This window comes from Galendromus occidentalis, unplaced genomic scaffold (genome assembly GCF_000255335.2).
Source record: "Galendromus occidentalis unplaced genomic scaffold, Mocc_1.1 scf7180000076583, whole genome shotgun sequence".
NCBI classification, from domain to species: Eukaryota; Metazoa; Arthropoda; class Arachnida; order Mesostigmata; family Phytoseiidae; genus Galendromus; species Galendromus occidentalis.
In genome coordinates this window covers 1399633-1417976 of record NW_003804572.1, presented here as the reverse complement: position 1 = coordinate 1417976, position 18344 = coordinate 1399633, and the positions used below count along the sequence as shown (strand labels likewise).

At 51.6% G+C, this 18344-nt stretch overlaps 1 protein-coding gene across 1 annotated transcript; it reads left to right on the top strand.

Moving 5' to 3' along the window:
- The first annotated feature begins 756 nt into the window (after window positions 1–756).
- Window positions 757–17030, top strand: Nckx30C (solute carrier family 24 member Nckx30C). Its single transcript, XM_029110472.1, has 11 exons — window positions 757–985; window positions 2213–2488; window positions 2641–2963; window positions 5965–6120; window positions 11894–12008; window positions 12300–12478; window positions 12811–12936; window positions 13736–13922; window positions 16216–16301; window positions 16399–16535; window positions 16763–17030. The coding sequence occupies exons 1-11, from the start codon at window positions 757–759 to the stop codon at window positions 17028–17030; spliced, it is 2082 nt and encodes a 693-aa protein (XP_028966305.1).
- The last annotated feature ends 1314 nt before the right edge of the window (window positions 17031–18344 follow it).

The following is an 18344-nucleotide window of genomic DNA, read 5'->3' as shown; positions in this document are numbered from 1 at the left end:
CGTCCTTCCTGTGGGACGGAATACGGCTCGCTTGCTTGCTTGCTTGCTTGCCTGCCTGTCTGTCTAGCTGCTGTGTTCGCTTGCCTGCTCCCGGATAGCCCAAACGGAGTCGGTCCCGAAAGCAAAGGAGACTCATATCTAAGTCATCCATCTATTGTTAGCACCTCTCTTTCGCCTTCTTCCGGGAAGACCTTTTTACAAGGGATGATTTCATTCGTAAGCCACGACGGCTCTGCCCAGAGCCATGACGAGAAATGTAATGTGTCGGTGGTTGAGGTCGTCCGATGCTCCAGCGTTCGCGACGTCCACCGTGTATCTGAGGAATTTTTGACAGATCAGTACATGTCGTGGTTATCGCTAGATGATGGGCGGCACGGACCGTCGGAAGGCTGTAATCTCTTCATGGCATACGATGGCCGCCTCGAGTCCAGAGAGCGTGAGTGAGAGCGAGAGAGAGAGATCAAAGGGTGGAGAGGGCGAGAGAGTGAGCCAGGAAGCCCAATCCATTCCGAGGACCAGCCGGTGTGCTCAGGACAAGGGCTTTAATATATTTTCTCAGGATGCCTTCTCTTATTGTTTCAGATCGTCAATCATCTGCCACTGGAATCGGCATCGCATCAGGCGTAGTGAACTCGATCTGCACTCACAAACAAGGCAAACGATTAGGAAATATATCGCCAAAGGATGTCCATCCATAAACCCGGAACGCAAGAAATTGCCAGTTTTTAAATTCGGTCCCTCATGGGAGGCCGGCTTATGCCTACCGCCAGAGGCGGTATCCGCTACGTCATGCGCAAGCGGTGTCGTAGTCCACTCGTCTATCTGGTGACTACCTTCTTCGTGGCTTGTCTATATTCAGCGTTCAACTCGCATATTACGTGGCCTCTGGGCCATTCTTGTGCTAGTCATGCAGAAGAGGCCTTCCATTCACGCAGTTTGCTGCAGTACTCTGCGACGACGACAACCGCACCTAACAACGCAACTCGCGGTAAGAGCACCGAAACGCGTCGATTACCTGATTGTATCGTCGGATCGTACGATTTGGCTCTCTGTTCCCATCAACGCCCTCTAATCACACCGGCTCGAGGGAAACCAGGTCGGGGCGCGCGTTTTCCTCTGCGCGAAAATCGCCTCGGTCGGCAGTCGACCTTCTCAAACGCTCTAATCCATTATGATGGCTTCCGACGATCCTCGTCATACGACACCGAAACACAAATCATAGCGGCCATGCTCCGGGGGACACTCGAGCTGCGAACATTTAAATCGACGCTTTGCGAATTCAGACAGCTCCTCATGTGAGAAGGGAACTCTGCCACGCTCAGGGCTGCTCTCCGAAAAATAGGAACTCCACGTCTCGGGATAACCAGGACTTCTCTCAGCACCCGAAGGGTTGCGGAAAACCGAGCGACAGCGAGTGACATCTATCGGTGTCCAAATGGAGAGACTCCAATTACGTGGTTATTTCGAGCAAAGGAGACGCTCCGCCCCCTCCCGTTCGTTTCTCAAGTTTCCGCACCTAATCAAACCGAACAGCGACACTCGAGTTCGACTGAGGATAGTTTCTGTCAGGCACACGGTGTGCTGAAACTCCTTGTTATTAGAGCTTGCGTGACCGACGGAGTGCGTTTGTTTCCACGGAACGTCGCCTACGGCTGCACCGCAGACGATACCACGTCGATGCGCGCATAACAACCGGAGGACGACTATTCGTTGCCCTTCGCAGTGTCTGCCCCTGGAGCCCGACGACCGGAATCGGCGCCCGCGATTGATTCCGAGGAACCCCTCCCGGAACTCCCTCGGGCTGGCCGGCCGGCTCCGATAGAGGAACAAAAGAGGAAATAGCGAACGCGGAATCGAGAGAGATGAGAATCTTGTCCTCAAAAATAATTCGAGTCTTCGACTTACGTTTATTGGAGTCGGGAAAATTATTCGCCTCTGAGACTTTTTCCGCGTGACTTACCCAAGTTTCAATTAGCGAAATTGCGAGACCAATCTCATGTATTGCGCCCACAATCGATACAGGCGAGTCCCTCTCACCGAAAAACCCCGGCCACGAACACTCGAACAGACCGCAGAGACTCCGTACGAAACACGGAAGTCAAACAAGGCTCTAGGCACGTCAGCGGATAAGTCGCGCTGTAGGGAACTCGCTCTGAGACCAAGCTTCGAATCTGTCTGACGGTGTTTTGTTTCTCTTTTCAAGTTATCATAGAACACGCTAGCGGCTCCGCCCAATTCCCGAAAGATTTGTTCACAGTACAGCAGCGCCGGCAGGGTGCCGTGATTTTACACGTCACGGGCCTTGTGTACATGTTCGTGGCGCTCGCTATAGTATGTGATGAATTCTTCATTCCGGCGCTTGATGTAATCACAGAAAAACTAGGAATCTCAGAGGATGTCGCCGGTGCCACCTTCATGGCAGCCGGAGGTTCAGCACCTGAACTTTTCACCAGTGTTATCGGAGTGTTCATCTCGTTCGATGATGTCGGTAAGTTTATCCGTAGAAGCGAAAAGATGCTGAGATGAGATAGGAGCGGTTACGGATTTCGATCGGAGGCAAGACACCGAAGCGATCGCCTCCGTCATCGGAGAAAAGAGACTCCGAGACATCAAGATCTAAATACGAATTCTCTTTCGCAGGGATCGGCACCATCGTGGGGTCCGCCGTGTTCAATATCCTTTTTGTGATCTCGATGTGTGCTATCTTCTCGAAGAGCGTCCTCCAACTCACATGGTGGCCCCTGTTTCGCGATGTGTCATTTTATTCAATAATCCTCATCATCCTTATCGTGTTCTTCCGAGACAATGTTATCCACTGGTGGGAGGCACTAATTCTACTATCGTGCTATGCCTGCTACGTTACCTTCATGAAGTACAATTCCAACGTCGAGAGATTTGTCAAGAAGTTCACGAACCGAAACAAAGTTACGCGTGTGGGCAGCACGGATCAACTCATGCCTCAGGTAGGACCAAGATCTTAAGCCTTGCAGATGAGCATACGGCTCAGCGACGGTGCCGACCTGAGCACGACACGAATCATATTCTCCTCTGTATGCAGTCTTACATCCATCTCCTAACCGTTGAATCCTCAGATCGTATCTCGCCGAGAGACTTGTTAGTCAGGATATCGCCAGCATGCGTTCCGAATAGAGAGAGCGAGAAAGAAACGAACCGAGAGATTGATCGTTCTCCTTCCAGAAACATTTCAGAAAGTATTTGAAAAGTTTCTTCTCTTCCTCCACCATCTCCACAACCGACAGTGCCACCGAAAGTTGTTTCGAGACGGAAAAAATACTAATTACAAAAAACATTATTCCGCCATTTGACCGCTCCACCGCCAGAGAAGGGAGCCATGTTTTACCCGATTGCTGGCTCACTCGAGCCCAGTTAGTTGCACTTGTGTGATACATACGTTCTTATTTAGCCCACTATGAAACCCTCTACTTGCACATTCTGGAAAATTTCGAGCGCACATCCATTCACTCTGTCAGTGAGTCAGACGCAGAACCTCCCCTTTTTCCTATACCGACCTCAGTGTCTTGATGGAAATGACCTCAACGCTTCGTAAATGCTAAGCTTCCGTAAATCCTAAAAACCAATGGTCAGAGACACCTATAGATCCTGGTCTAACGATGTTGCAGCCGCCTGCTCACGGTTCAAGCCTGCGTCCTGCGATCGACCATTTTAGAAACTCTGCGTTCATCTACAACGTGTCAATCGATTCGGATGAGTCGATGTCGCAGACGTTATCAATCTAGTCTCGAATCGTCGTAACTCCAGAGTTCTTTCCCATGATATTCCGCTCGAGTTGGCCACCTAGCGAACGACGCCCCCCCCCCATCAATCAATTCGCCGCAGACTATTAGTCCCTTTGTCCTAATGATGTTCGGTAATAGCCATCGCGAGAGCAGTCGGAGCTCGAGCTCACGCTCCGTTTGCCGTGCGTAGCTCTATTCAAAAACATCCATAACTACCGATGTCCAGCTGTGGATGCCAAAAAAAAATTCAATGCCCAGCCGCCATCATTAAGCATCGCAGACACAAGGCGAGGTCAGATGGCGACCTTACCAAGCAACGATGTGTAGATTGATTTCTTACCGTTCATGACCTGTAGCCAACCATATATTCCCACCGTTCTGCATCCTCACTCATATCTTTCACATTCTGTCTCTCCTCTACCCCAACTTCTTCGCCTCTTGTTGTGTGACCTTGATGTACGAAGCTGTGCGACCGCTCTGAGCCTCAATTGTTGACCCGTCAGCAGCAATTTCCAACAGCATTGCTCGTGAAATTTCCAACAGACATCAAGGGGAATATATGTACCCACGAATGAACATATGTATGTATATATCAAAGCGTTCGGCTGCAATATGCATCACGAACATGCGTATGCATTCATGGCTATCTGGAGTCGTTTGCGATTCAATTCCTCGCCGTGATTCCTCGATGCCTGATATCGGATCGATTTCCATGGGCAGAAAAGAAAGACACACGCTCTATTACTGCTCTGAACTCGGAGTCTGGCCCCGAGTATGGTCGAGTCCGCAAAGGACGTAGGAAACGGCGTCAATAGAAACGGGGCCGTAGCCGAGAATGGCGCGGCGTACCATACGCTCGAGAGGATTCCAAGACTCGAAAAAACAAGCTTTGAAGGCACAAGAGCTTTGATGCTCCCCGTTGAGCGACGAGATTTATGGATGAAAGAATCACAATTCGCTAAATTCTGCTGCCCTTTTTCAGATAGTAAAACCCGTTGCAAACACAACAAAGGTTGGTTCTCAATAGAGACCCCTAGCGTTCACTGAACCTAAACCCACCCGTAGATCTTCCGAACGCAACCACTCCTAATCTTTGACTAACTGTCTACTCACTGGAGCCACACTCAGGCTTACGCTGTCGGGCGCAAAAAAACATCGAATCCTAATCGCTGTCTTAAACGCGTTTCGAAACCGTTTCCTTCGTCAAACAAACCGCTTGGTAACAATTTAATCTTCTTGGATTTTGATCGGAACGTTGCCAAGAAGCAACATGTTCCACTCGATCCTTTGTTGCTACCGAGAAAATGAAGCGTACCGCGCAGCGGACCGATCCAAAGCTTCAGATAACTGCGCACTTTGCCAACTCCTCATAAGAAAAAAAGTGAGACCAGATAATTATACGGATCATGATTGTCGTTCTAATTAAAAGGATGCCACTGACTCTCCCCGGTATGATGAAGAGAAAGCCGTCGAACGCAGCGTGCACACGTAGAACACCGAGGCTTAATGAATATCACACCGAACACCTCTCCACGTAGACATTGTCGGATTAGAACTTGTTCCCCCCGAGAACATACGATTGGAAATCTCTCTCTGCACGTGAGGCAGCGGCGGCAGCACCGAGATGCCGCGAACAAACCGTAGCGGGGCTGTCTTCCGACGGCAGAGAGACTAGCTCACTCAGCAAGATGTGTTCCGTCGTTAATTCTTCAAGTGCCAGTCACTGATAGACGTTCTGATTAATCCGGTTTTGTGTGTATCCATCCATGTCTTATCCATCAACCCTACTGTCTAGCCGACTACTATTTAGCCAACTTCTGCATAACACCATATCCAGCCAGCCAAGCGAAAATCCGACCGGTCGATGAAGGAGCCCACCGAGCAGCTGACCAATCCACCGAGCAAGATCAACCAAGCTAGTGAGCCAGTCAGTCAGCCGGCCGCCGCGCCGGGCGAGCAATCCCGCTGCACAATTCATTCGTGCAGATATCACACTGCAGAAACGGCAGCGGTGCGTGCGGCCAGTGTGATGTACGGCGACATACGCAGCGATAGGATCTCGCCGATCGGTCGGTCGGTCGGCCGACAGGCTGGAAGTGGCTGGCTGGATCGCGATAGTCGCCGCGGAGCCATAGATTCGGTCGTTTCATAGTTGCTGTCAATTATAGACAACCATTTGTTGATCCCGTTGTGCGGTTCACTGCAGGGGGAACAGAGAAAGCACTCCACGGCGACGGAGCTGCGCAACCTGCGTACTCTACAAGGGGTCGCACTCGGTGAAAACGCGGCTACGGCCGAGGCCTCGGTTGATGCCGAGCTGAAGGTCACCGAAGTTGATATAGAGGGAGGGAGACTATCACCGGTGAGTTTCAGCTACAGTAAAGCTACCAGCCCGCCGACCCACCAGCCTACCTTCCCAGCGAGCGAGCGAGCGAGCGAGCAAGCGATCGGCCGCTCAGCCTGTCCTTATCTTCGCTGTCGCCGTCGCCTTCATCGCTGCTGTTGGTATGGAATGGTGCGGTCCAGTGCGGTGTCATGTGGTGAGGTGTGGTGAGCGGGAGGAGGCACAACGATTGACTGCAGGCAAACAATCGATCGATCGACCCTCCGACCAACCCGTTGGTCGGTCGGTCGATTGAGCCGACGGCACGGCCTACATCAATCATTACGTTTGTTCCCTGCTTCGGCAAAGATAGAAGTCAAACACGTCGCAAACTTTGACGTGGACTCACATCGTACACGAAAGCAAGCTCCTAGCGAGTACGGGTAACCCCAGTCCCAATCACTAGGCGGGATCGTTTCGATGATCCTCCGCCGCGGCAACCACGGGGACGACCTCACACGCCGCGCAAGCACATCGAAGGCGAAGCACCCTCCGAAAGGGGTCAGAGGCCTCGACGAGCCGCTTGCTTGCCACGGGACGAAGAACATCGGTTTTTGAAATCGTCGTCCGTCTCCGGAGATCGTGATACCGTGCGTCCTCGCTCCGACGACGAATTCCGACGAATCACAGCCCGCTCGAAATTCCACGAACTGTTACAGCAAACAACAACTAGACTCATTAGCCAATGGAACGATCCTCGACGACTGGCCGACTGTTTAGTTCCAGTATCATGTGACTGAGAAGCGACCTATGTTGCGCACAGCTTCCACAGATAGTCGTCGTTGAAATGTTATTAAGCTTAAGTTCTCGGGGTGATTCTGATGGAAAGGGCTCCTGATCGGGTCCGACGGGTCGATCGACGGACGGACCGACCGACCAGCCGTCGGTCGTCGGTTTCCCCCGCCTGAGCGAATTTCTGTCTATGCCTGCTTTGATTGATGCCATCGCTATTGTGAGTGCTGAAACGGCTTGTGCAAGTACAATCTGTACCGGGTTGTAGTTGTTTGATCGTCTATTCGACTGAGTGTATCTGTTCTTTTTTCCCCGCGTCGCATCTCTTATTCCCCGCTGCTACGTTGTAGCCTGACGTTGGCTTGTCGTCCTCGTTGAGCTCTTCCGTACGTCCCTGAGGTCCTCCCCGCTTACCCATTCGCAAGTTCTTCCCTCTGTAGGTTCGCATAGGATCTCTATGGGTAGTTAGACCGGTTATCACGACGACTCCGGCGAAACAGCCGTCTGCGTCGCTGCGACTACGATGACACGCCGCGGGGACCCGTCAAGCTCCCCGAGTTCTCCGTCTACTCAGAATTTTGAGCCCATTTCCAATTTCTGCCCCCCGTACACAATGCCGAAACGCATCCCGAATCCGCTGGGTGCCGACGGCCTTCAACTCCGACGACAATCCCCGCCCTGGCATTATTCCTCCTCTCTAGGAATAAGCAAGGCTTTGTTTCCTGCTCCTGGACCTCTCACTAGCTCTGCTCCTCTTAAACCCTCGGACCTATGGTCCAATCCGACCAAACTCTCTTGCCGCTTGCGACTCTGGAAAATCGTTTTAAATCTCCTTGATAACCTCATACCCAAACACTCGACAGTGCTAGGCCTCAGAGCTTAGCCGCCGCTATTCCTGCGCCCCTCCGTTGGCCCCGAGGAACTTCATGAGTTCCGAGCAAGGATAGGCCGAGAACAGTTTCCAGGTTTCCGGCTCCGCCGGTGCCCGTAAAAATCCCTCGCAGCCCGCAACTCTTCTTTCGAATTGTAGATTCCAGTCGAAACTCTTGTGTAGATGAGTTTTGAATTCGGAGCAATCATTGACATTCATTCTTTCATCGTAGCTCTGGAGTTGCTTGAGCTTCCAACCTCGAATGTGCCGAAAGGCCGATGGTCACTGTGAGCGTCTCGGGTGAATGTTTGAACTTCCATCTTCTTCTCATCCACGACTGGTGAATCGCAGAATGAATGTCGCTCATCCGAAGTCCCTTCCATTCCCACAAAGCCGTGAGCCATCTCCGAATGGATCAAATGGAAATTGCTCCGAGCGGTATCCTCGCTCCCTAAGAAATGACGGGAAAGCTGCTTCCTTCCCATAAACGTCCGTCCTTCCCCGTATGCAAGAAAAGCGTTGCGATTCACTCCTCTGTCCGAGTTTTTTCCGTTTCATTTCGACCGTCCATTTTCGCTGCCGCTATTATTATTCCGAATATTCTTGCTATTGTCATTGATGTTGTTGTTGTTGTTATTGCTGTTGCTACTGTGAGGTTCGTGGTATAACCCAACCGCCAACATTCGACTGTCCTCCCGCTGTGCCTCCACCACCACTACACCCACCATCATGTCCATCTACCCATTTCTCTATATTCACCACCACACTTTCTACTTCTCATTACTACTACTATTATTAGTCTTATTACTATTATTCTTGCTAGATTATGAGATACGAAAATATTTTCTCTCACTCAAGGACGTCCATGAACGTTCACTCAAAATCATTTCTTCACATAGAAGAGAATCGTTCTGAAAAATCCGATAGCATTTCTCTATTCAGTTCAGAGCCTGAATACCTATCTACCTACATATATGAACTCAACTCAATTTCCATCGGAAACTCTCATTGATGACTCCGGATAACTCCTCTTGGATACCGAGAAATCCTCTATCCCGCTCAGTATTCTTCAGAGCAATATTCCCGAAATCGAGAATTGCCCTCGCTGCCTTCGTAAATCGCGAATATCAGAGACCACTGTTCCCCTGAGACTCAGAATAGATAGTTCGTCATCGTCGCCCGAGGAAGGATGAACCCCCGAGAGATATAGTTTTTGGGGCCCAATGAACGTTCCCAAAGAGATTCCGGCAGCGTGTCGGTGGGATCCCCAGGCGATCCACAGGATCACATCCACTTTTCAAGTGGGGGTAAAGGAGCTCGTTCTGTGCTGTTCGCCGCCGATCATAAACTCGTTGAGCACGTCATATCTCCATGATAGTAGGTTTGAGCGTGTATGAATGTGGGTGAATGAGATCCTAGAGGGAGGGTTGGAAGAGAAACTCTCCAAGAGGTTGTCCGCCGGCGGCACCATTGTTGTCGTTGCCGCCGCCGCCACCGCCGTAGAATCGACGGCGGTAGCGACCGCTGTGCGGGATGTAGCAATGCCTGCCGGCGAACGACATTAAATGACCGAGCAAACAAACCGAGCCACATAAAATTGTACGTCGCACCAAAGTTGCAAGCCACTCACACGCTAATACTGCTGACGCTGCTGTTCCGCTGCCAATTGTTCCGTAGAGCGTAGTGGGGACAATTTAGCAAATCGAGGTGACAGAGTAAAGCGCGCGCGCAATGACTTGATACTACAGGCGAACTCCGTCCGGGTGTCGTTAATGATCGCGCCGTTCAATTACCTACGACTGCGACCGCGCCTACGAGTACTCCAATAGATCAGACAATTTCAAGCTGAGCGACGAACTCAAGAAACGAACAAACAAGTCGGATTCGCTTGTTTGTATCGCTCCTAATTCGTTCGACTGCTCTCATCAACAAGATAAGCACCGACTCCGAACCAGTTCGTCAGCATGATCAGCATCGTGTCGTGTCGTTGCTGCTGTTATTGTTGTCGTCGTTCTTGTTTTCGATGTCGTCTTCATAACTCCTGTTGCTATTGTTCATGTTGCTGTTGTTGTTGGTGTTGTTGTGCTTCTCGCCATTCCGGCTGCTGTACATTATCGTCGCAGCTCCAATGCGAGGAGGACCTAGGGCCTCGGACATCACCTCGCAAATTTTCGACGGAAGTTTCGACTTTTTCTCGCCGGATCAGAAACACACAAGCCTCGTAGAGTGAGCTCATATCACTTTTTTCCGAGCGAGTTGTTGCCTCCGGAGGGAACTTGCTTGGAACGACTCGGCGGAGAAAACGTTTGTGGATCCGTTGGATGAAGTCGAAGGATTCATTTATTTTTTTCACTGTCGTGTCGCGATCCAATGAGGCTTCTCCAATCAGTATCGGTCGCTTGCAGCCGAGTTGCTTGCTCCCCGACAAATCAGTCAGCAAGCAAATAGCACCATTCCGTCTCGTGCCGAGCCTCGTCGTCTTCATTCGGCTCGTTCCGGCTCGGCCTTCGGCTCGTTACGCCTCGGCCGTAAACGGTTTGAATCATCCGCGAGCTATTCGGCGGAAAGTGATTCTTCGCGAAAGCTATTCGGCGTGAATAATTCGCGGCCACTCGGAAACAATATTACCCTTATCAGGCTTTATTAGCTCCTCAGCCTCTGCCATCGCTGGCTCGATCCAACGGTGAGCGGAGCGTGGGAAGCTCGAGCTCTCGCTGTTGATTACTTACGCAGGTCTTCGAGAACCGGAGAACTCAATACTCGGAGAGCTCTCACTGATATCACCAATGCGCCTGAACTGGAACACAGTATGTTGAAAGCGTTGCCATCAGCAACCAGACTGAAGCAATGAAACACGCCAATGCTACCAACGGTTGAAGCACAGAACGACGTTTTGCGGCCGATCCCGGCAAGGTCCAACCGAGTGAGCGCTTGCGTTCTTCCCGGATCAGGAATCATTTTTTCCTCATCGAGAAAGCCTCCCGGCAGATCTACAGAAAGAGGGATGAGAGGGAGTTCCCGTTTGTAGAGGAGCAGCCTTGGGGAGACCGATGCCATAACAACGAGCCGAACGTCCCCGACCCAGGCATCCCGGGCCCTGAGCCGGCTGTCACTCATACTGTGCAATGATGCGCGGAAAGAAATCTCACGAAGCCCATGCTGCGGAAACCTTTGCTCAAGAACCGTATGAACTTCAAATATCCCAGAGCCGGATGCGACCTCTCGGGGGAAAATTCTTCCTGCCTCCGCGAAAGTCGGCTGCGAAAGTTGGTCATCGTAGCCAGATTTCGGCGTTTCCGTCAGAACGCGGAATCCCGTAAGCGCTTGCGAGCAGGTGTTGTCGGCGGGAATAGCACTTGTAGAGGAGCCGAAGCGGTCCTTGCTCTGAATACCCACCATTCCGGACCATATAGTACGTCTTCGAGTGCGGCAGAACCGCCAAAAGTACCTATGGACGGTGGACACAATTTGTCATAGACCTCCTTTGCGGTCAGGCAGACGACGCGGGCAGCTGTAGCAGCAGTTCTATAACCGCCGCGGTGATTACCGGCGAGCAGCTGCCCTGGCAGCAGCAACAAACAACCTGTTCCCCATGCCAGGGATGAAGCATTGCTATAAATTCCAGAGCGGCGAGCACAACTGTTGAATTATAAACGAACGCGGTCCGACATCCCTGCATCGGGGAATCGACGCATCGGAGCAACGGACAGCGCGCGTTTTTGACATGAACGTGCAGAATGCTCTTTCCCCGCTCGGTCCAGATTCATGGACGCCACCGCCCCCGACAGTACGGTCCATAGATCACCATGCAATAATTCCTCTCGGCACCCTTTCTATCCTCCTCCGGTCTCTGCTCTCCCTATCAGGAATGAACACGTGAATGCGAATCGAAGAATTTTGACGTCTCATGGTACGGAAAGCGAAATGTCGGCTCCCTCCAGGATTCAAACCCCTGTCCCACCCTCTTCCATCCTCGTCCGGGATTTGCGAAAGCAGCAGAAAAAAAATTATTCAGATGAAGCTCCCTCAGATCTTGGCCGAAAGGCGAACGAGTTTTCGTCGAAATTGAGTTGAGTCGCTCCAGTCATACTTGTAGATCCAGGTTCTTTCCATCACCGAGCCTTATCGGGCCGAATCCAATGATTGCAGAACGCACGAAGACGACGAATGAGTGTGCCGACGATTCACGGCGGCGGTGGGAAATTCCGACACGGACTCCTGCAGCTACTCATCCACTCCATCGATCCCCTTCACGAACACGAAGGCAAGACTCTTTCCTTGTTCATTTAGTTCTCGCCTCCGGCTCGACTTCAGTTTTCCGCCGTGATTCATTCGTCAATGGAATCAGTCCATCGGAGGAGCGGATCGCGTCGAAGGGCGTCATCACGCTCCTCTGATAGCTGTTTCTGTTGGCGCGTATTGTGCGTAGAAGAAACTGACGTCAGCTTCGGGATGGAGTTGATGACGACCAAGACTTCCGATGCGATGGAAATAACACCGATCGCGGAAATGTCCATGAAGAAGATCGGGAATTCTAAAATTTCGAGTTTTTCAGGCAAAGTTGACGAGAAGGCGTCCCAACTTCACACGATCGCTTCGCTAGGGGTGTTGCTCGATGCAACGGGCCCAGGTAGTTCTGGATCACCCACCCCGCTGAATGGCAGTGCAGGAGGCGTTCGCAGCTCCGCTCACAGAGATTCCGGTAGAAGAAGGGAGAGAGATGTCGATTTCCAAGTGAGTTCAATGATGAATGCGGCCCGAGGTCAGTCTGCCGCGGCGCGCCGCTGCAAGCCGGGTCGATCGATCAGACCGAGCTGTCTCCGTCAGCCGTCACCGCCGCCCTTCCCCGCTCCCTAAGAGACCAATTACACCAGCCTCAGCAGTATAGACCGCTGATGAGCCGGACCGTCGATTCACCCGGCCGAAGATTATAAAGATTCTCTTCCGATGGATCAAACTATTTTTTCCTTCAATATATAAGTCGCGAATTCAGAGCCCGCAGCTATGGCGGATACGCAGCCGACGCATGACGAGGGTATCGGTGTCACATGAATTTTTCCCCACAGCTGGGATCCGGGGGCGAAGAGAAAGCGATGCCACCCGTAGAAGAGTCGTTGGAGACGTCCAGCTCGGTCAATGAAACTCATCCGGATTCTGGCTATAACAGCGCTGCACAGCAAGCCGCCCAGGCGGTGAGTTTTTTGCAAGACATCGATTGAGAAGTTTTCCGCCTCGTGTATAACGCTCCCAAACTCCAAGCCGGAGCCGGCAGACACCGATGCTCGCAAGACGTTCTTCCGCTGTGGAGCATCGCTTCAAAATCTTGGGCGGGCGTGAATGGCAGGGCTCTCGACCGTCAACAAGCTCTGTGTACATTTGACGGGACCCTTCAAGTTCGTGTCTGCGAGAAAGCAGAGCCAGCAGCAGGATCTGGTGATGCGTTCATGTTTTATTCATTCCCGCTCCTTGTGCCGTGACTGGCCGGCGTTCGCTCTCTGAGGATCAGGGGTTGTTTAATACCATGGGACAGGGTATTTACGCAACTTCGAATTGAAGAAAGTGACCTCGCGCAGAGAGAGACATTCTTTATTGACATTCTTGACTCACGGACACCGAGAGAGAGAAAACGTGGGACCTCTCGGGAGGGCTCCGTCGAGGGGGGAGGCGAGGAAAGGAAAGAATAGTCGATTCGCTTAGAATTTCCCGGCCAGTCCAAAGCTCGCCCCATCTGACTGACAGGAGTGGGAAACACGTCATCGTATCCTGGGTCGAGCTTGGGTACCACGAGCTATGCACGGAACAATGGCGAGGAAGTACGAGATACTGGCTCGCTCGCATATGCCCACGACACGAGAGGCATGAACAATTCACGCTCCGCTGAGTCGGTCACGGGAAACGAATCGCTTAGGAGCCGAGATTCTATCCGACAGTGGCCCGAGTGGATCGAATCTCGAATTATCCGAACTCACTAACATCGAGTTGATTTTCCAGACTCGCGAAGATACGATCGAAGAGGCGATGGAAGAAGCGGCCGAGCCTCTGAGCGTTGCGTGGCCAGATACGTGGCGAGAGCGCCTGAACTACGTGGCGCTCGCACCGATTATATTTCCGTTGTGGTTGACGCTACCTGATGTGCGACGTGCCGAAAAACGAAAATATGTCGCAGGTTCTTTTCTTGGTAAGTTACCAGAGCTCCGCTATTTCTCTCCCACTTCGAATGACACTGTTCCGGGGCACTCTCCACGGAACGTTCTCGCTCTCCTACTTGGCTGTAGCTCGTGCAGCATGCGGGACACCGTGGACCTCCGGTACGTAGGTAGGTGTTTCGCTTTGCATACGAGACACCGAGGCGCGTTACCTGGGTCAGAATACGGGAACCATGAAGGCTGCGCGCACAGACCTAAAGAGAATGTTCTGTCGTGACGTTCGTCACTCCAACGAAGTAATTATCGAACGCGGAACTCTAGTACAGCGAATACATCTGTGACGTATCAGGCCAGGTGCTTCAGGAACTCGGCCAATTCGTGACTTCGCGGGCGCCTCGATGAGAGCAGTGGTCGACTGGCTGATGATTTCTTCCGGAAATTTCCGTGACGTCCATCGACGCTCGAGCTTGTTTTTTTCGATTTCGCTGAAGGTCGCTGGTCGAATGGAAAAACGAAGCTCAACGACTCCGACGAAGAAGCGGTCGCGGACCGGAGTACGCAGCAAGTTTGCGCAGAAGCGACGGAGTCTGCGTGCAGCAAAGCGATGGACCTTGACCTAGGCCGCCTCGAAATAAAACAACAGCACAGTCTACTCGCCAGGTAGACCCGCGCGCCATCCGCCGCGATTGAAGCCGTCGTCGTGACACATCCACACCCGGGGCAAATCGAATCCCTGCCTGCTCTCGGTGTCTCCGCAGCCGACTCTCATTGGACCTATAACACGCCGAAGGAAGGGCGGTTCCTCGCTTGCAATCGACCCGACTAGCCACGAACGCTCCACCGTGCCAGCAATAATTTCCTCGACAAGCTGTACACGTAGCCGGACTTCTGTCGCCACGCTCGGCGACCGAGTGCAGGAATCGTCCGGGGAACATTCAGTCAGTCAGTCAGTCATTCAGATAGAAGAGCCGCCTTAGGAAGAAATATTGTGACTGCTACCGAAAAACGCGACGACTCTACCCGAGTCAGTGTTCGCGAGCTCGGAAACGCAGAGAGACGATAAAACTTCGAAACGCATAGGTCATTCTGTAATGAGGTCATTCATGGGCGAAACTACCTCGCTCAGCGCGATCGACGTTTTTTGCATGAATTCATGACGCCTCTTCCGCAGGGGATCGTTCTGGACCTAACAGTCGTGGCCTGATCTTTTTTCTGTTCTTCGAAAGTCTCGGAGTCGGGGAGGGGAGTCGAAAATTTTGAGCCTCTATTCAGCCGACAGCTCCATCGATACCGACGCCCGGATCTCGAAGATGCGGTGTTGAGTATAGCGCGGCAGCTCGGGTGACTCCCCCCATCCTCCGGTTCCCCGAATCTATGTCGAAGCCTCAGGCGTCCGCAAGAGGAGAGGGGATGAGGAAACTACCTCTCATCCCCGGTTATACCGCTCGGAACGCTCGTATTGAGCCTGAAGAGCGAAATATATCTCCGAATGCACAGAAAACCACAAAGTTTAGTTTAAGACCACTGATGAAGTTTTGCTGACGATTCGGAGCCCGGGTCTACGGAGGAAAGACTCATGTTACATTTGCTAGAGTCACTATGGTTCTGGGGGGAATCGCCTCCACGGACCTCGGAGGCGTGCCTTGAGTATGAATTCTGTACTTCCTCTTCTCGGGGGAGTGGAGGTTATCATGACGTTACGAAAATCGCATGTCATTTCCGGGAAAGTAGCCCGAGCCATTGGTGCAGGAATTTCCCCCAGACTTCCAGAAGGCTTCTCATCTGAACGGATCCTGCAGTGCGTGGGAAGGGAAACGGAAACGACAGTTGCGTGCTGCCATGGAATGGAACGTTTCGCGACGTTGCACGGCTCAAATACTTTCTTTCGAGATCGATGTGCGCTCAGAGAAATCCACAAACCTTGCTCGATGGGTCCAAACGCAAGACCATATATTCAGTGTATAATTCCCCCGAAATTCCGCCGCATCTGTCGATTCCTTCGAGGGATTTGCTGCGGAACCATCCAACGGAATCTCCGTGCTCCGCATGCCTTCGAGCGGTTCCACAGAGCTGAGCCAATTCGTGTGTATTGAGCTCCGGCCCGGACCATCGAGCCGGGATCTATCGAAGAATAATCAGGCAAACGGATCGGAACCTTAATCAAGGAATTGGAACTTCCGAAATCAATTTACTCTCTCATTCCGCCAAGATGAGCCACTGATCAGGTCCAGGCCTCCGGATGAACGACGGCCGAGGAAACCGAGAACAGAGATGGCGGAGGGGCTCCTCACGCAACAACTCAGTATTATTCCCTTTCTCTTCCAGGGTCGATTACATGGATTGCAATATTTTCCTATCTCATGGTGTGGTGGGCAACCGTGGTCGGAGACACCTTCGGCATTCCTTCAGAGGTGCGCTTCGGCTAAGTATTCGCAGCATGGGAACCCGATATCTTCTCTAATCGACTTCTGACGTTGATCGTCCAATATCGACTTGTCTCACCTTCAGGTTATGGGGCTGACGTTCCTTGCCGCCGGCACGAGTATTCCCGATCTCATAACATCGGTTCTCGTCGCCCGCAAAGGTTTTGGTGACATGGCAGTATCCAGCTCTGTCGGTTCTAACATCTTCGATGTCGCTGTCGGGTACGTATCTTATTTACGTGGAGGAGGTTTGGTCGAATTTCCCCGCATCGCTCCGCTCGTCTGGATATTTTCTCTCGGGTAGACAGTGAAGCCAACTTCGGCTACCGTGTGGGGAGTGCATTGATGTTTGTTGGGTGCCTCGAAAAATCGAGCGGCTCGTCTCGAGTCTCGCAGAGAAATCCGAAACCCAAAGGGCGAAAAATTCCATATCGGGCTCTCCTTTCCAGATTACCTCTTCCATGGTTCTTGTCGTGCCTGGTTTTCGGATCAGTTCACGTGAGCAGTTCGGGCATGGCCTGCTCCATCTTCATCCTTTTCATGATGTTAATCTTCGTCATTGTGACAATCGCCTTGTTCAACTGGCGGATGAACTTCGGCCTGGCCCTCGTTATGTTTGTTCTGTACTTTGTTTTCATCGCGTGTTCACTTTTGCTTGAGTACGAAGTGGTGCGTTGTCAAGACATCGTGAGCGCGGTGACGGGAAGAAAGACTTGAGACCAGTTAATGCAACAAACAACATGTCAACAAAATGAGTGAAAGTATATTCTGATACCAAAAAAATCGAAAACCGGCTTTGAGAACAGTAATCAAGCGTAATTATGCAGAGAAATCGTTACACAAGACACTTACGTAGGGAGAACAGTTCGCCTGAATTGAACTTAAGCTTACCCAGCGACAAACTGTGTCATTGCGTTAGACAGGCTTGAAGGGAAACGGTGGTAGACACACTTTGTTTTTGTTGAACTTGCATCCACGCGTCGACTAGAGCTACAAACAAGAACCGAAGAGAGCGTTTCTCTCGATCCAGATAGTAGTAAGCAGATCGGAAAACTTATCATAAGCTAAGAGAATTGATACATGCTCACGCCACAACAAGCGCCTTAGAGCTAGCAGTACTACTGAGGGAACTCATAACAGGAACGTTTGTTAGATCGAAAGGAAAGTCAGTCAGATACCCAACCTCATCCTACTACTCACAACAAGAACGACGACAAGAGCAACAACAACAATGACAACAACACCAAGGAAGAAAACCGTAGCGGAAAACGACGGAAAGTCCGTAGGAGTCCCACCTGAGGGTGATGATCATGATATTCTCGTTTGACACCATCGAGGTGAGCGACGTCAAAAACGAAAAAATTGAACGAAGCAAACAACGAGCCCCTGACAGAAGATCATGAAGCGAAAGCCTCGCCGTCGTTGTTGGTTATCAAATCGTGGTGATTCATGAGCTGAGATTGGAAACGGCGCCGCCTGCGCCCACTTTTGTATCAGATCGCGAACCACTTGCACAGGCAGATCAAGCTGGTGACTAGTGTTTCCGGATGTCTCGGTTTTCCACTATTCACCGACGACTTCAGTAGCGAAGAAAGCAACTACCGGAAAACTGGACCCGTTCAATTCAACAAATTTCTCCGGTACACGTACAGCTTCCCCGAAGCTGGAGGTAACGAATGGATCTCCGGGCGACCTTCCACCGCCACCTCTCATCAAAGTGCGGGATCGACGGTTCCTATTGCGAAGAAGAACAGGAATAGCATCGCGGACATATTCAATAAATCAGTCAACTGCGGAAGCATCAGAGCCCATCGAATCCACCGGATTCCGGATGGACGATGGGAATCAAGTGAGAGAAGTTCTAGAACAGGGGAGGAATAAGCTGACAGGACAGCGAACGAGTAATGTCATGAATTCAATACGTGTCCGGCTTATCTTACCGTTCTCGCCATTACATCGGGGCACACAGGCATACTACGTCCATGCGTCTGGGGGAAAGCCTGTTGTCATTTTTTTTTCTACGACGCGGAA

Bases quoted from the DNA above. Each gene is read 5' to 3' on its own strand.
- Nckx30C (XM_029110472.1), top strand. From the start codon at position 757: ATGCCTACCGCCAGAGGCGGTATCCGCTACGTCATGCGCAAGCGGTGT. The intron at 12,009-12,299 runs GCAAGACTCTTT...CGAGTTTTTCAG, and splicing joins TCCCCTTCACGAACACGAAG to GCAAAGTTGACGAGAAGGCG. The intron at 13,923-16,215 runs GTAAGTTACCAG...TTTCTCTTCCAG, and splicing joins TGTCGCAGGTTCTTTTCTTG to GGTCGATTACATGGATTGCA.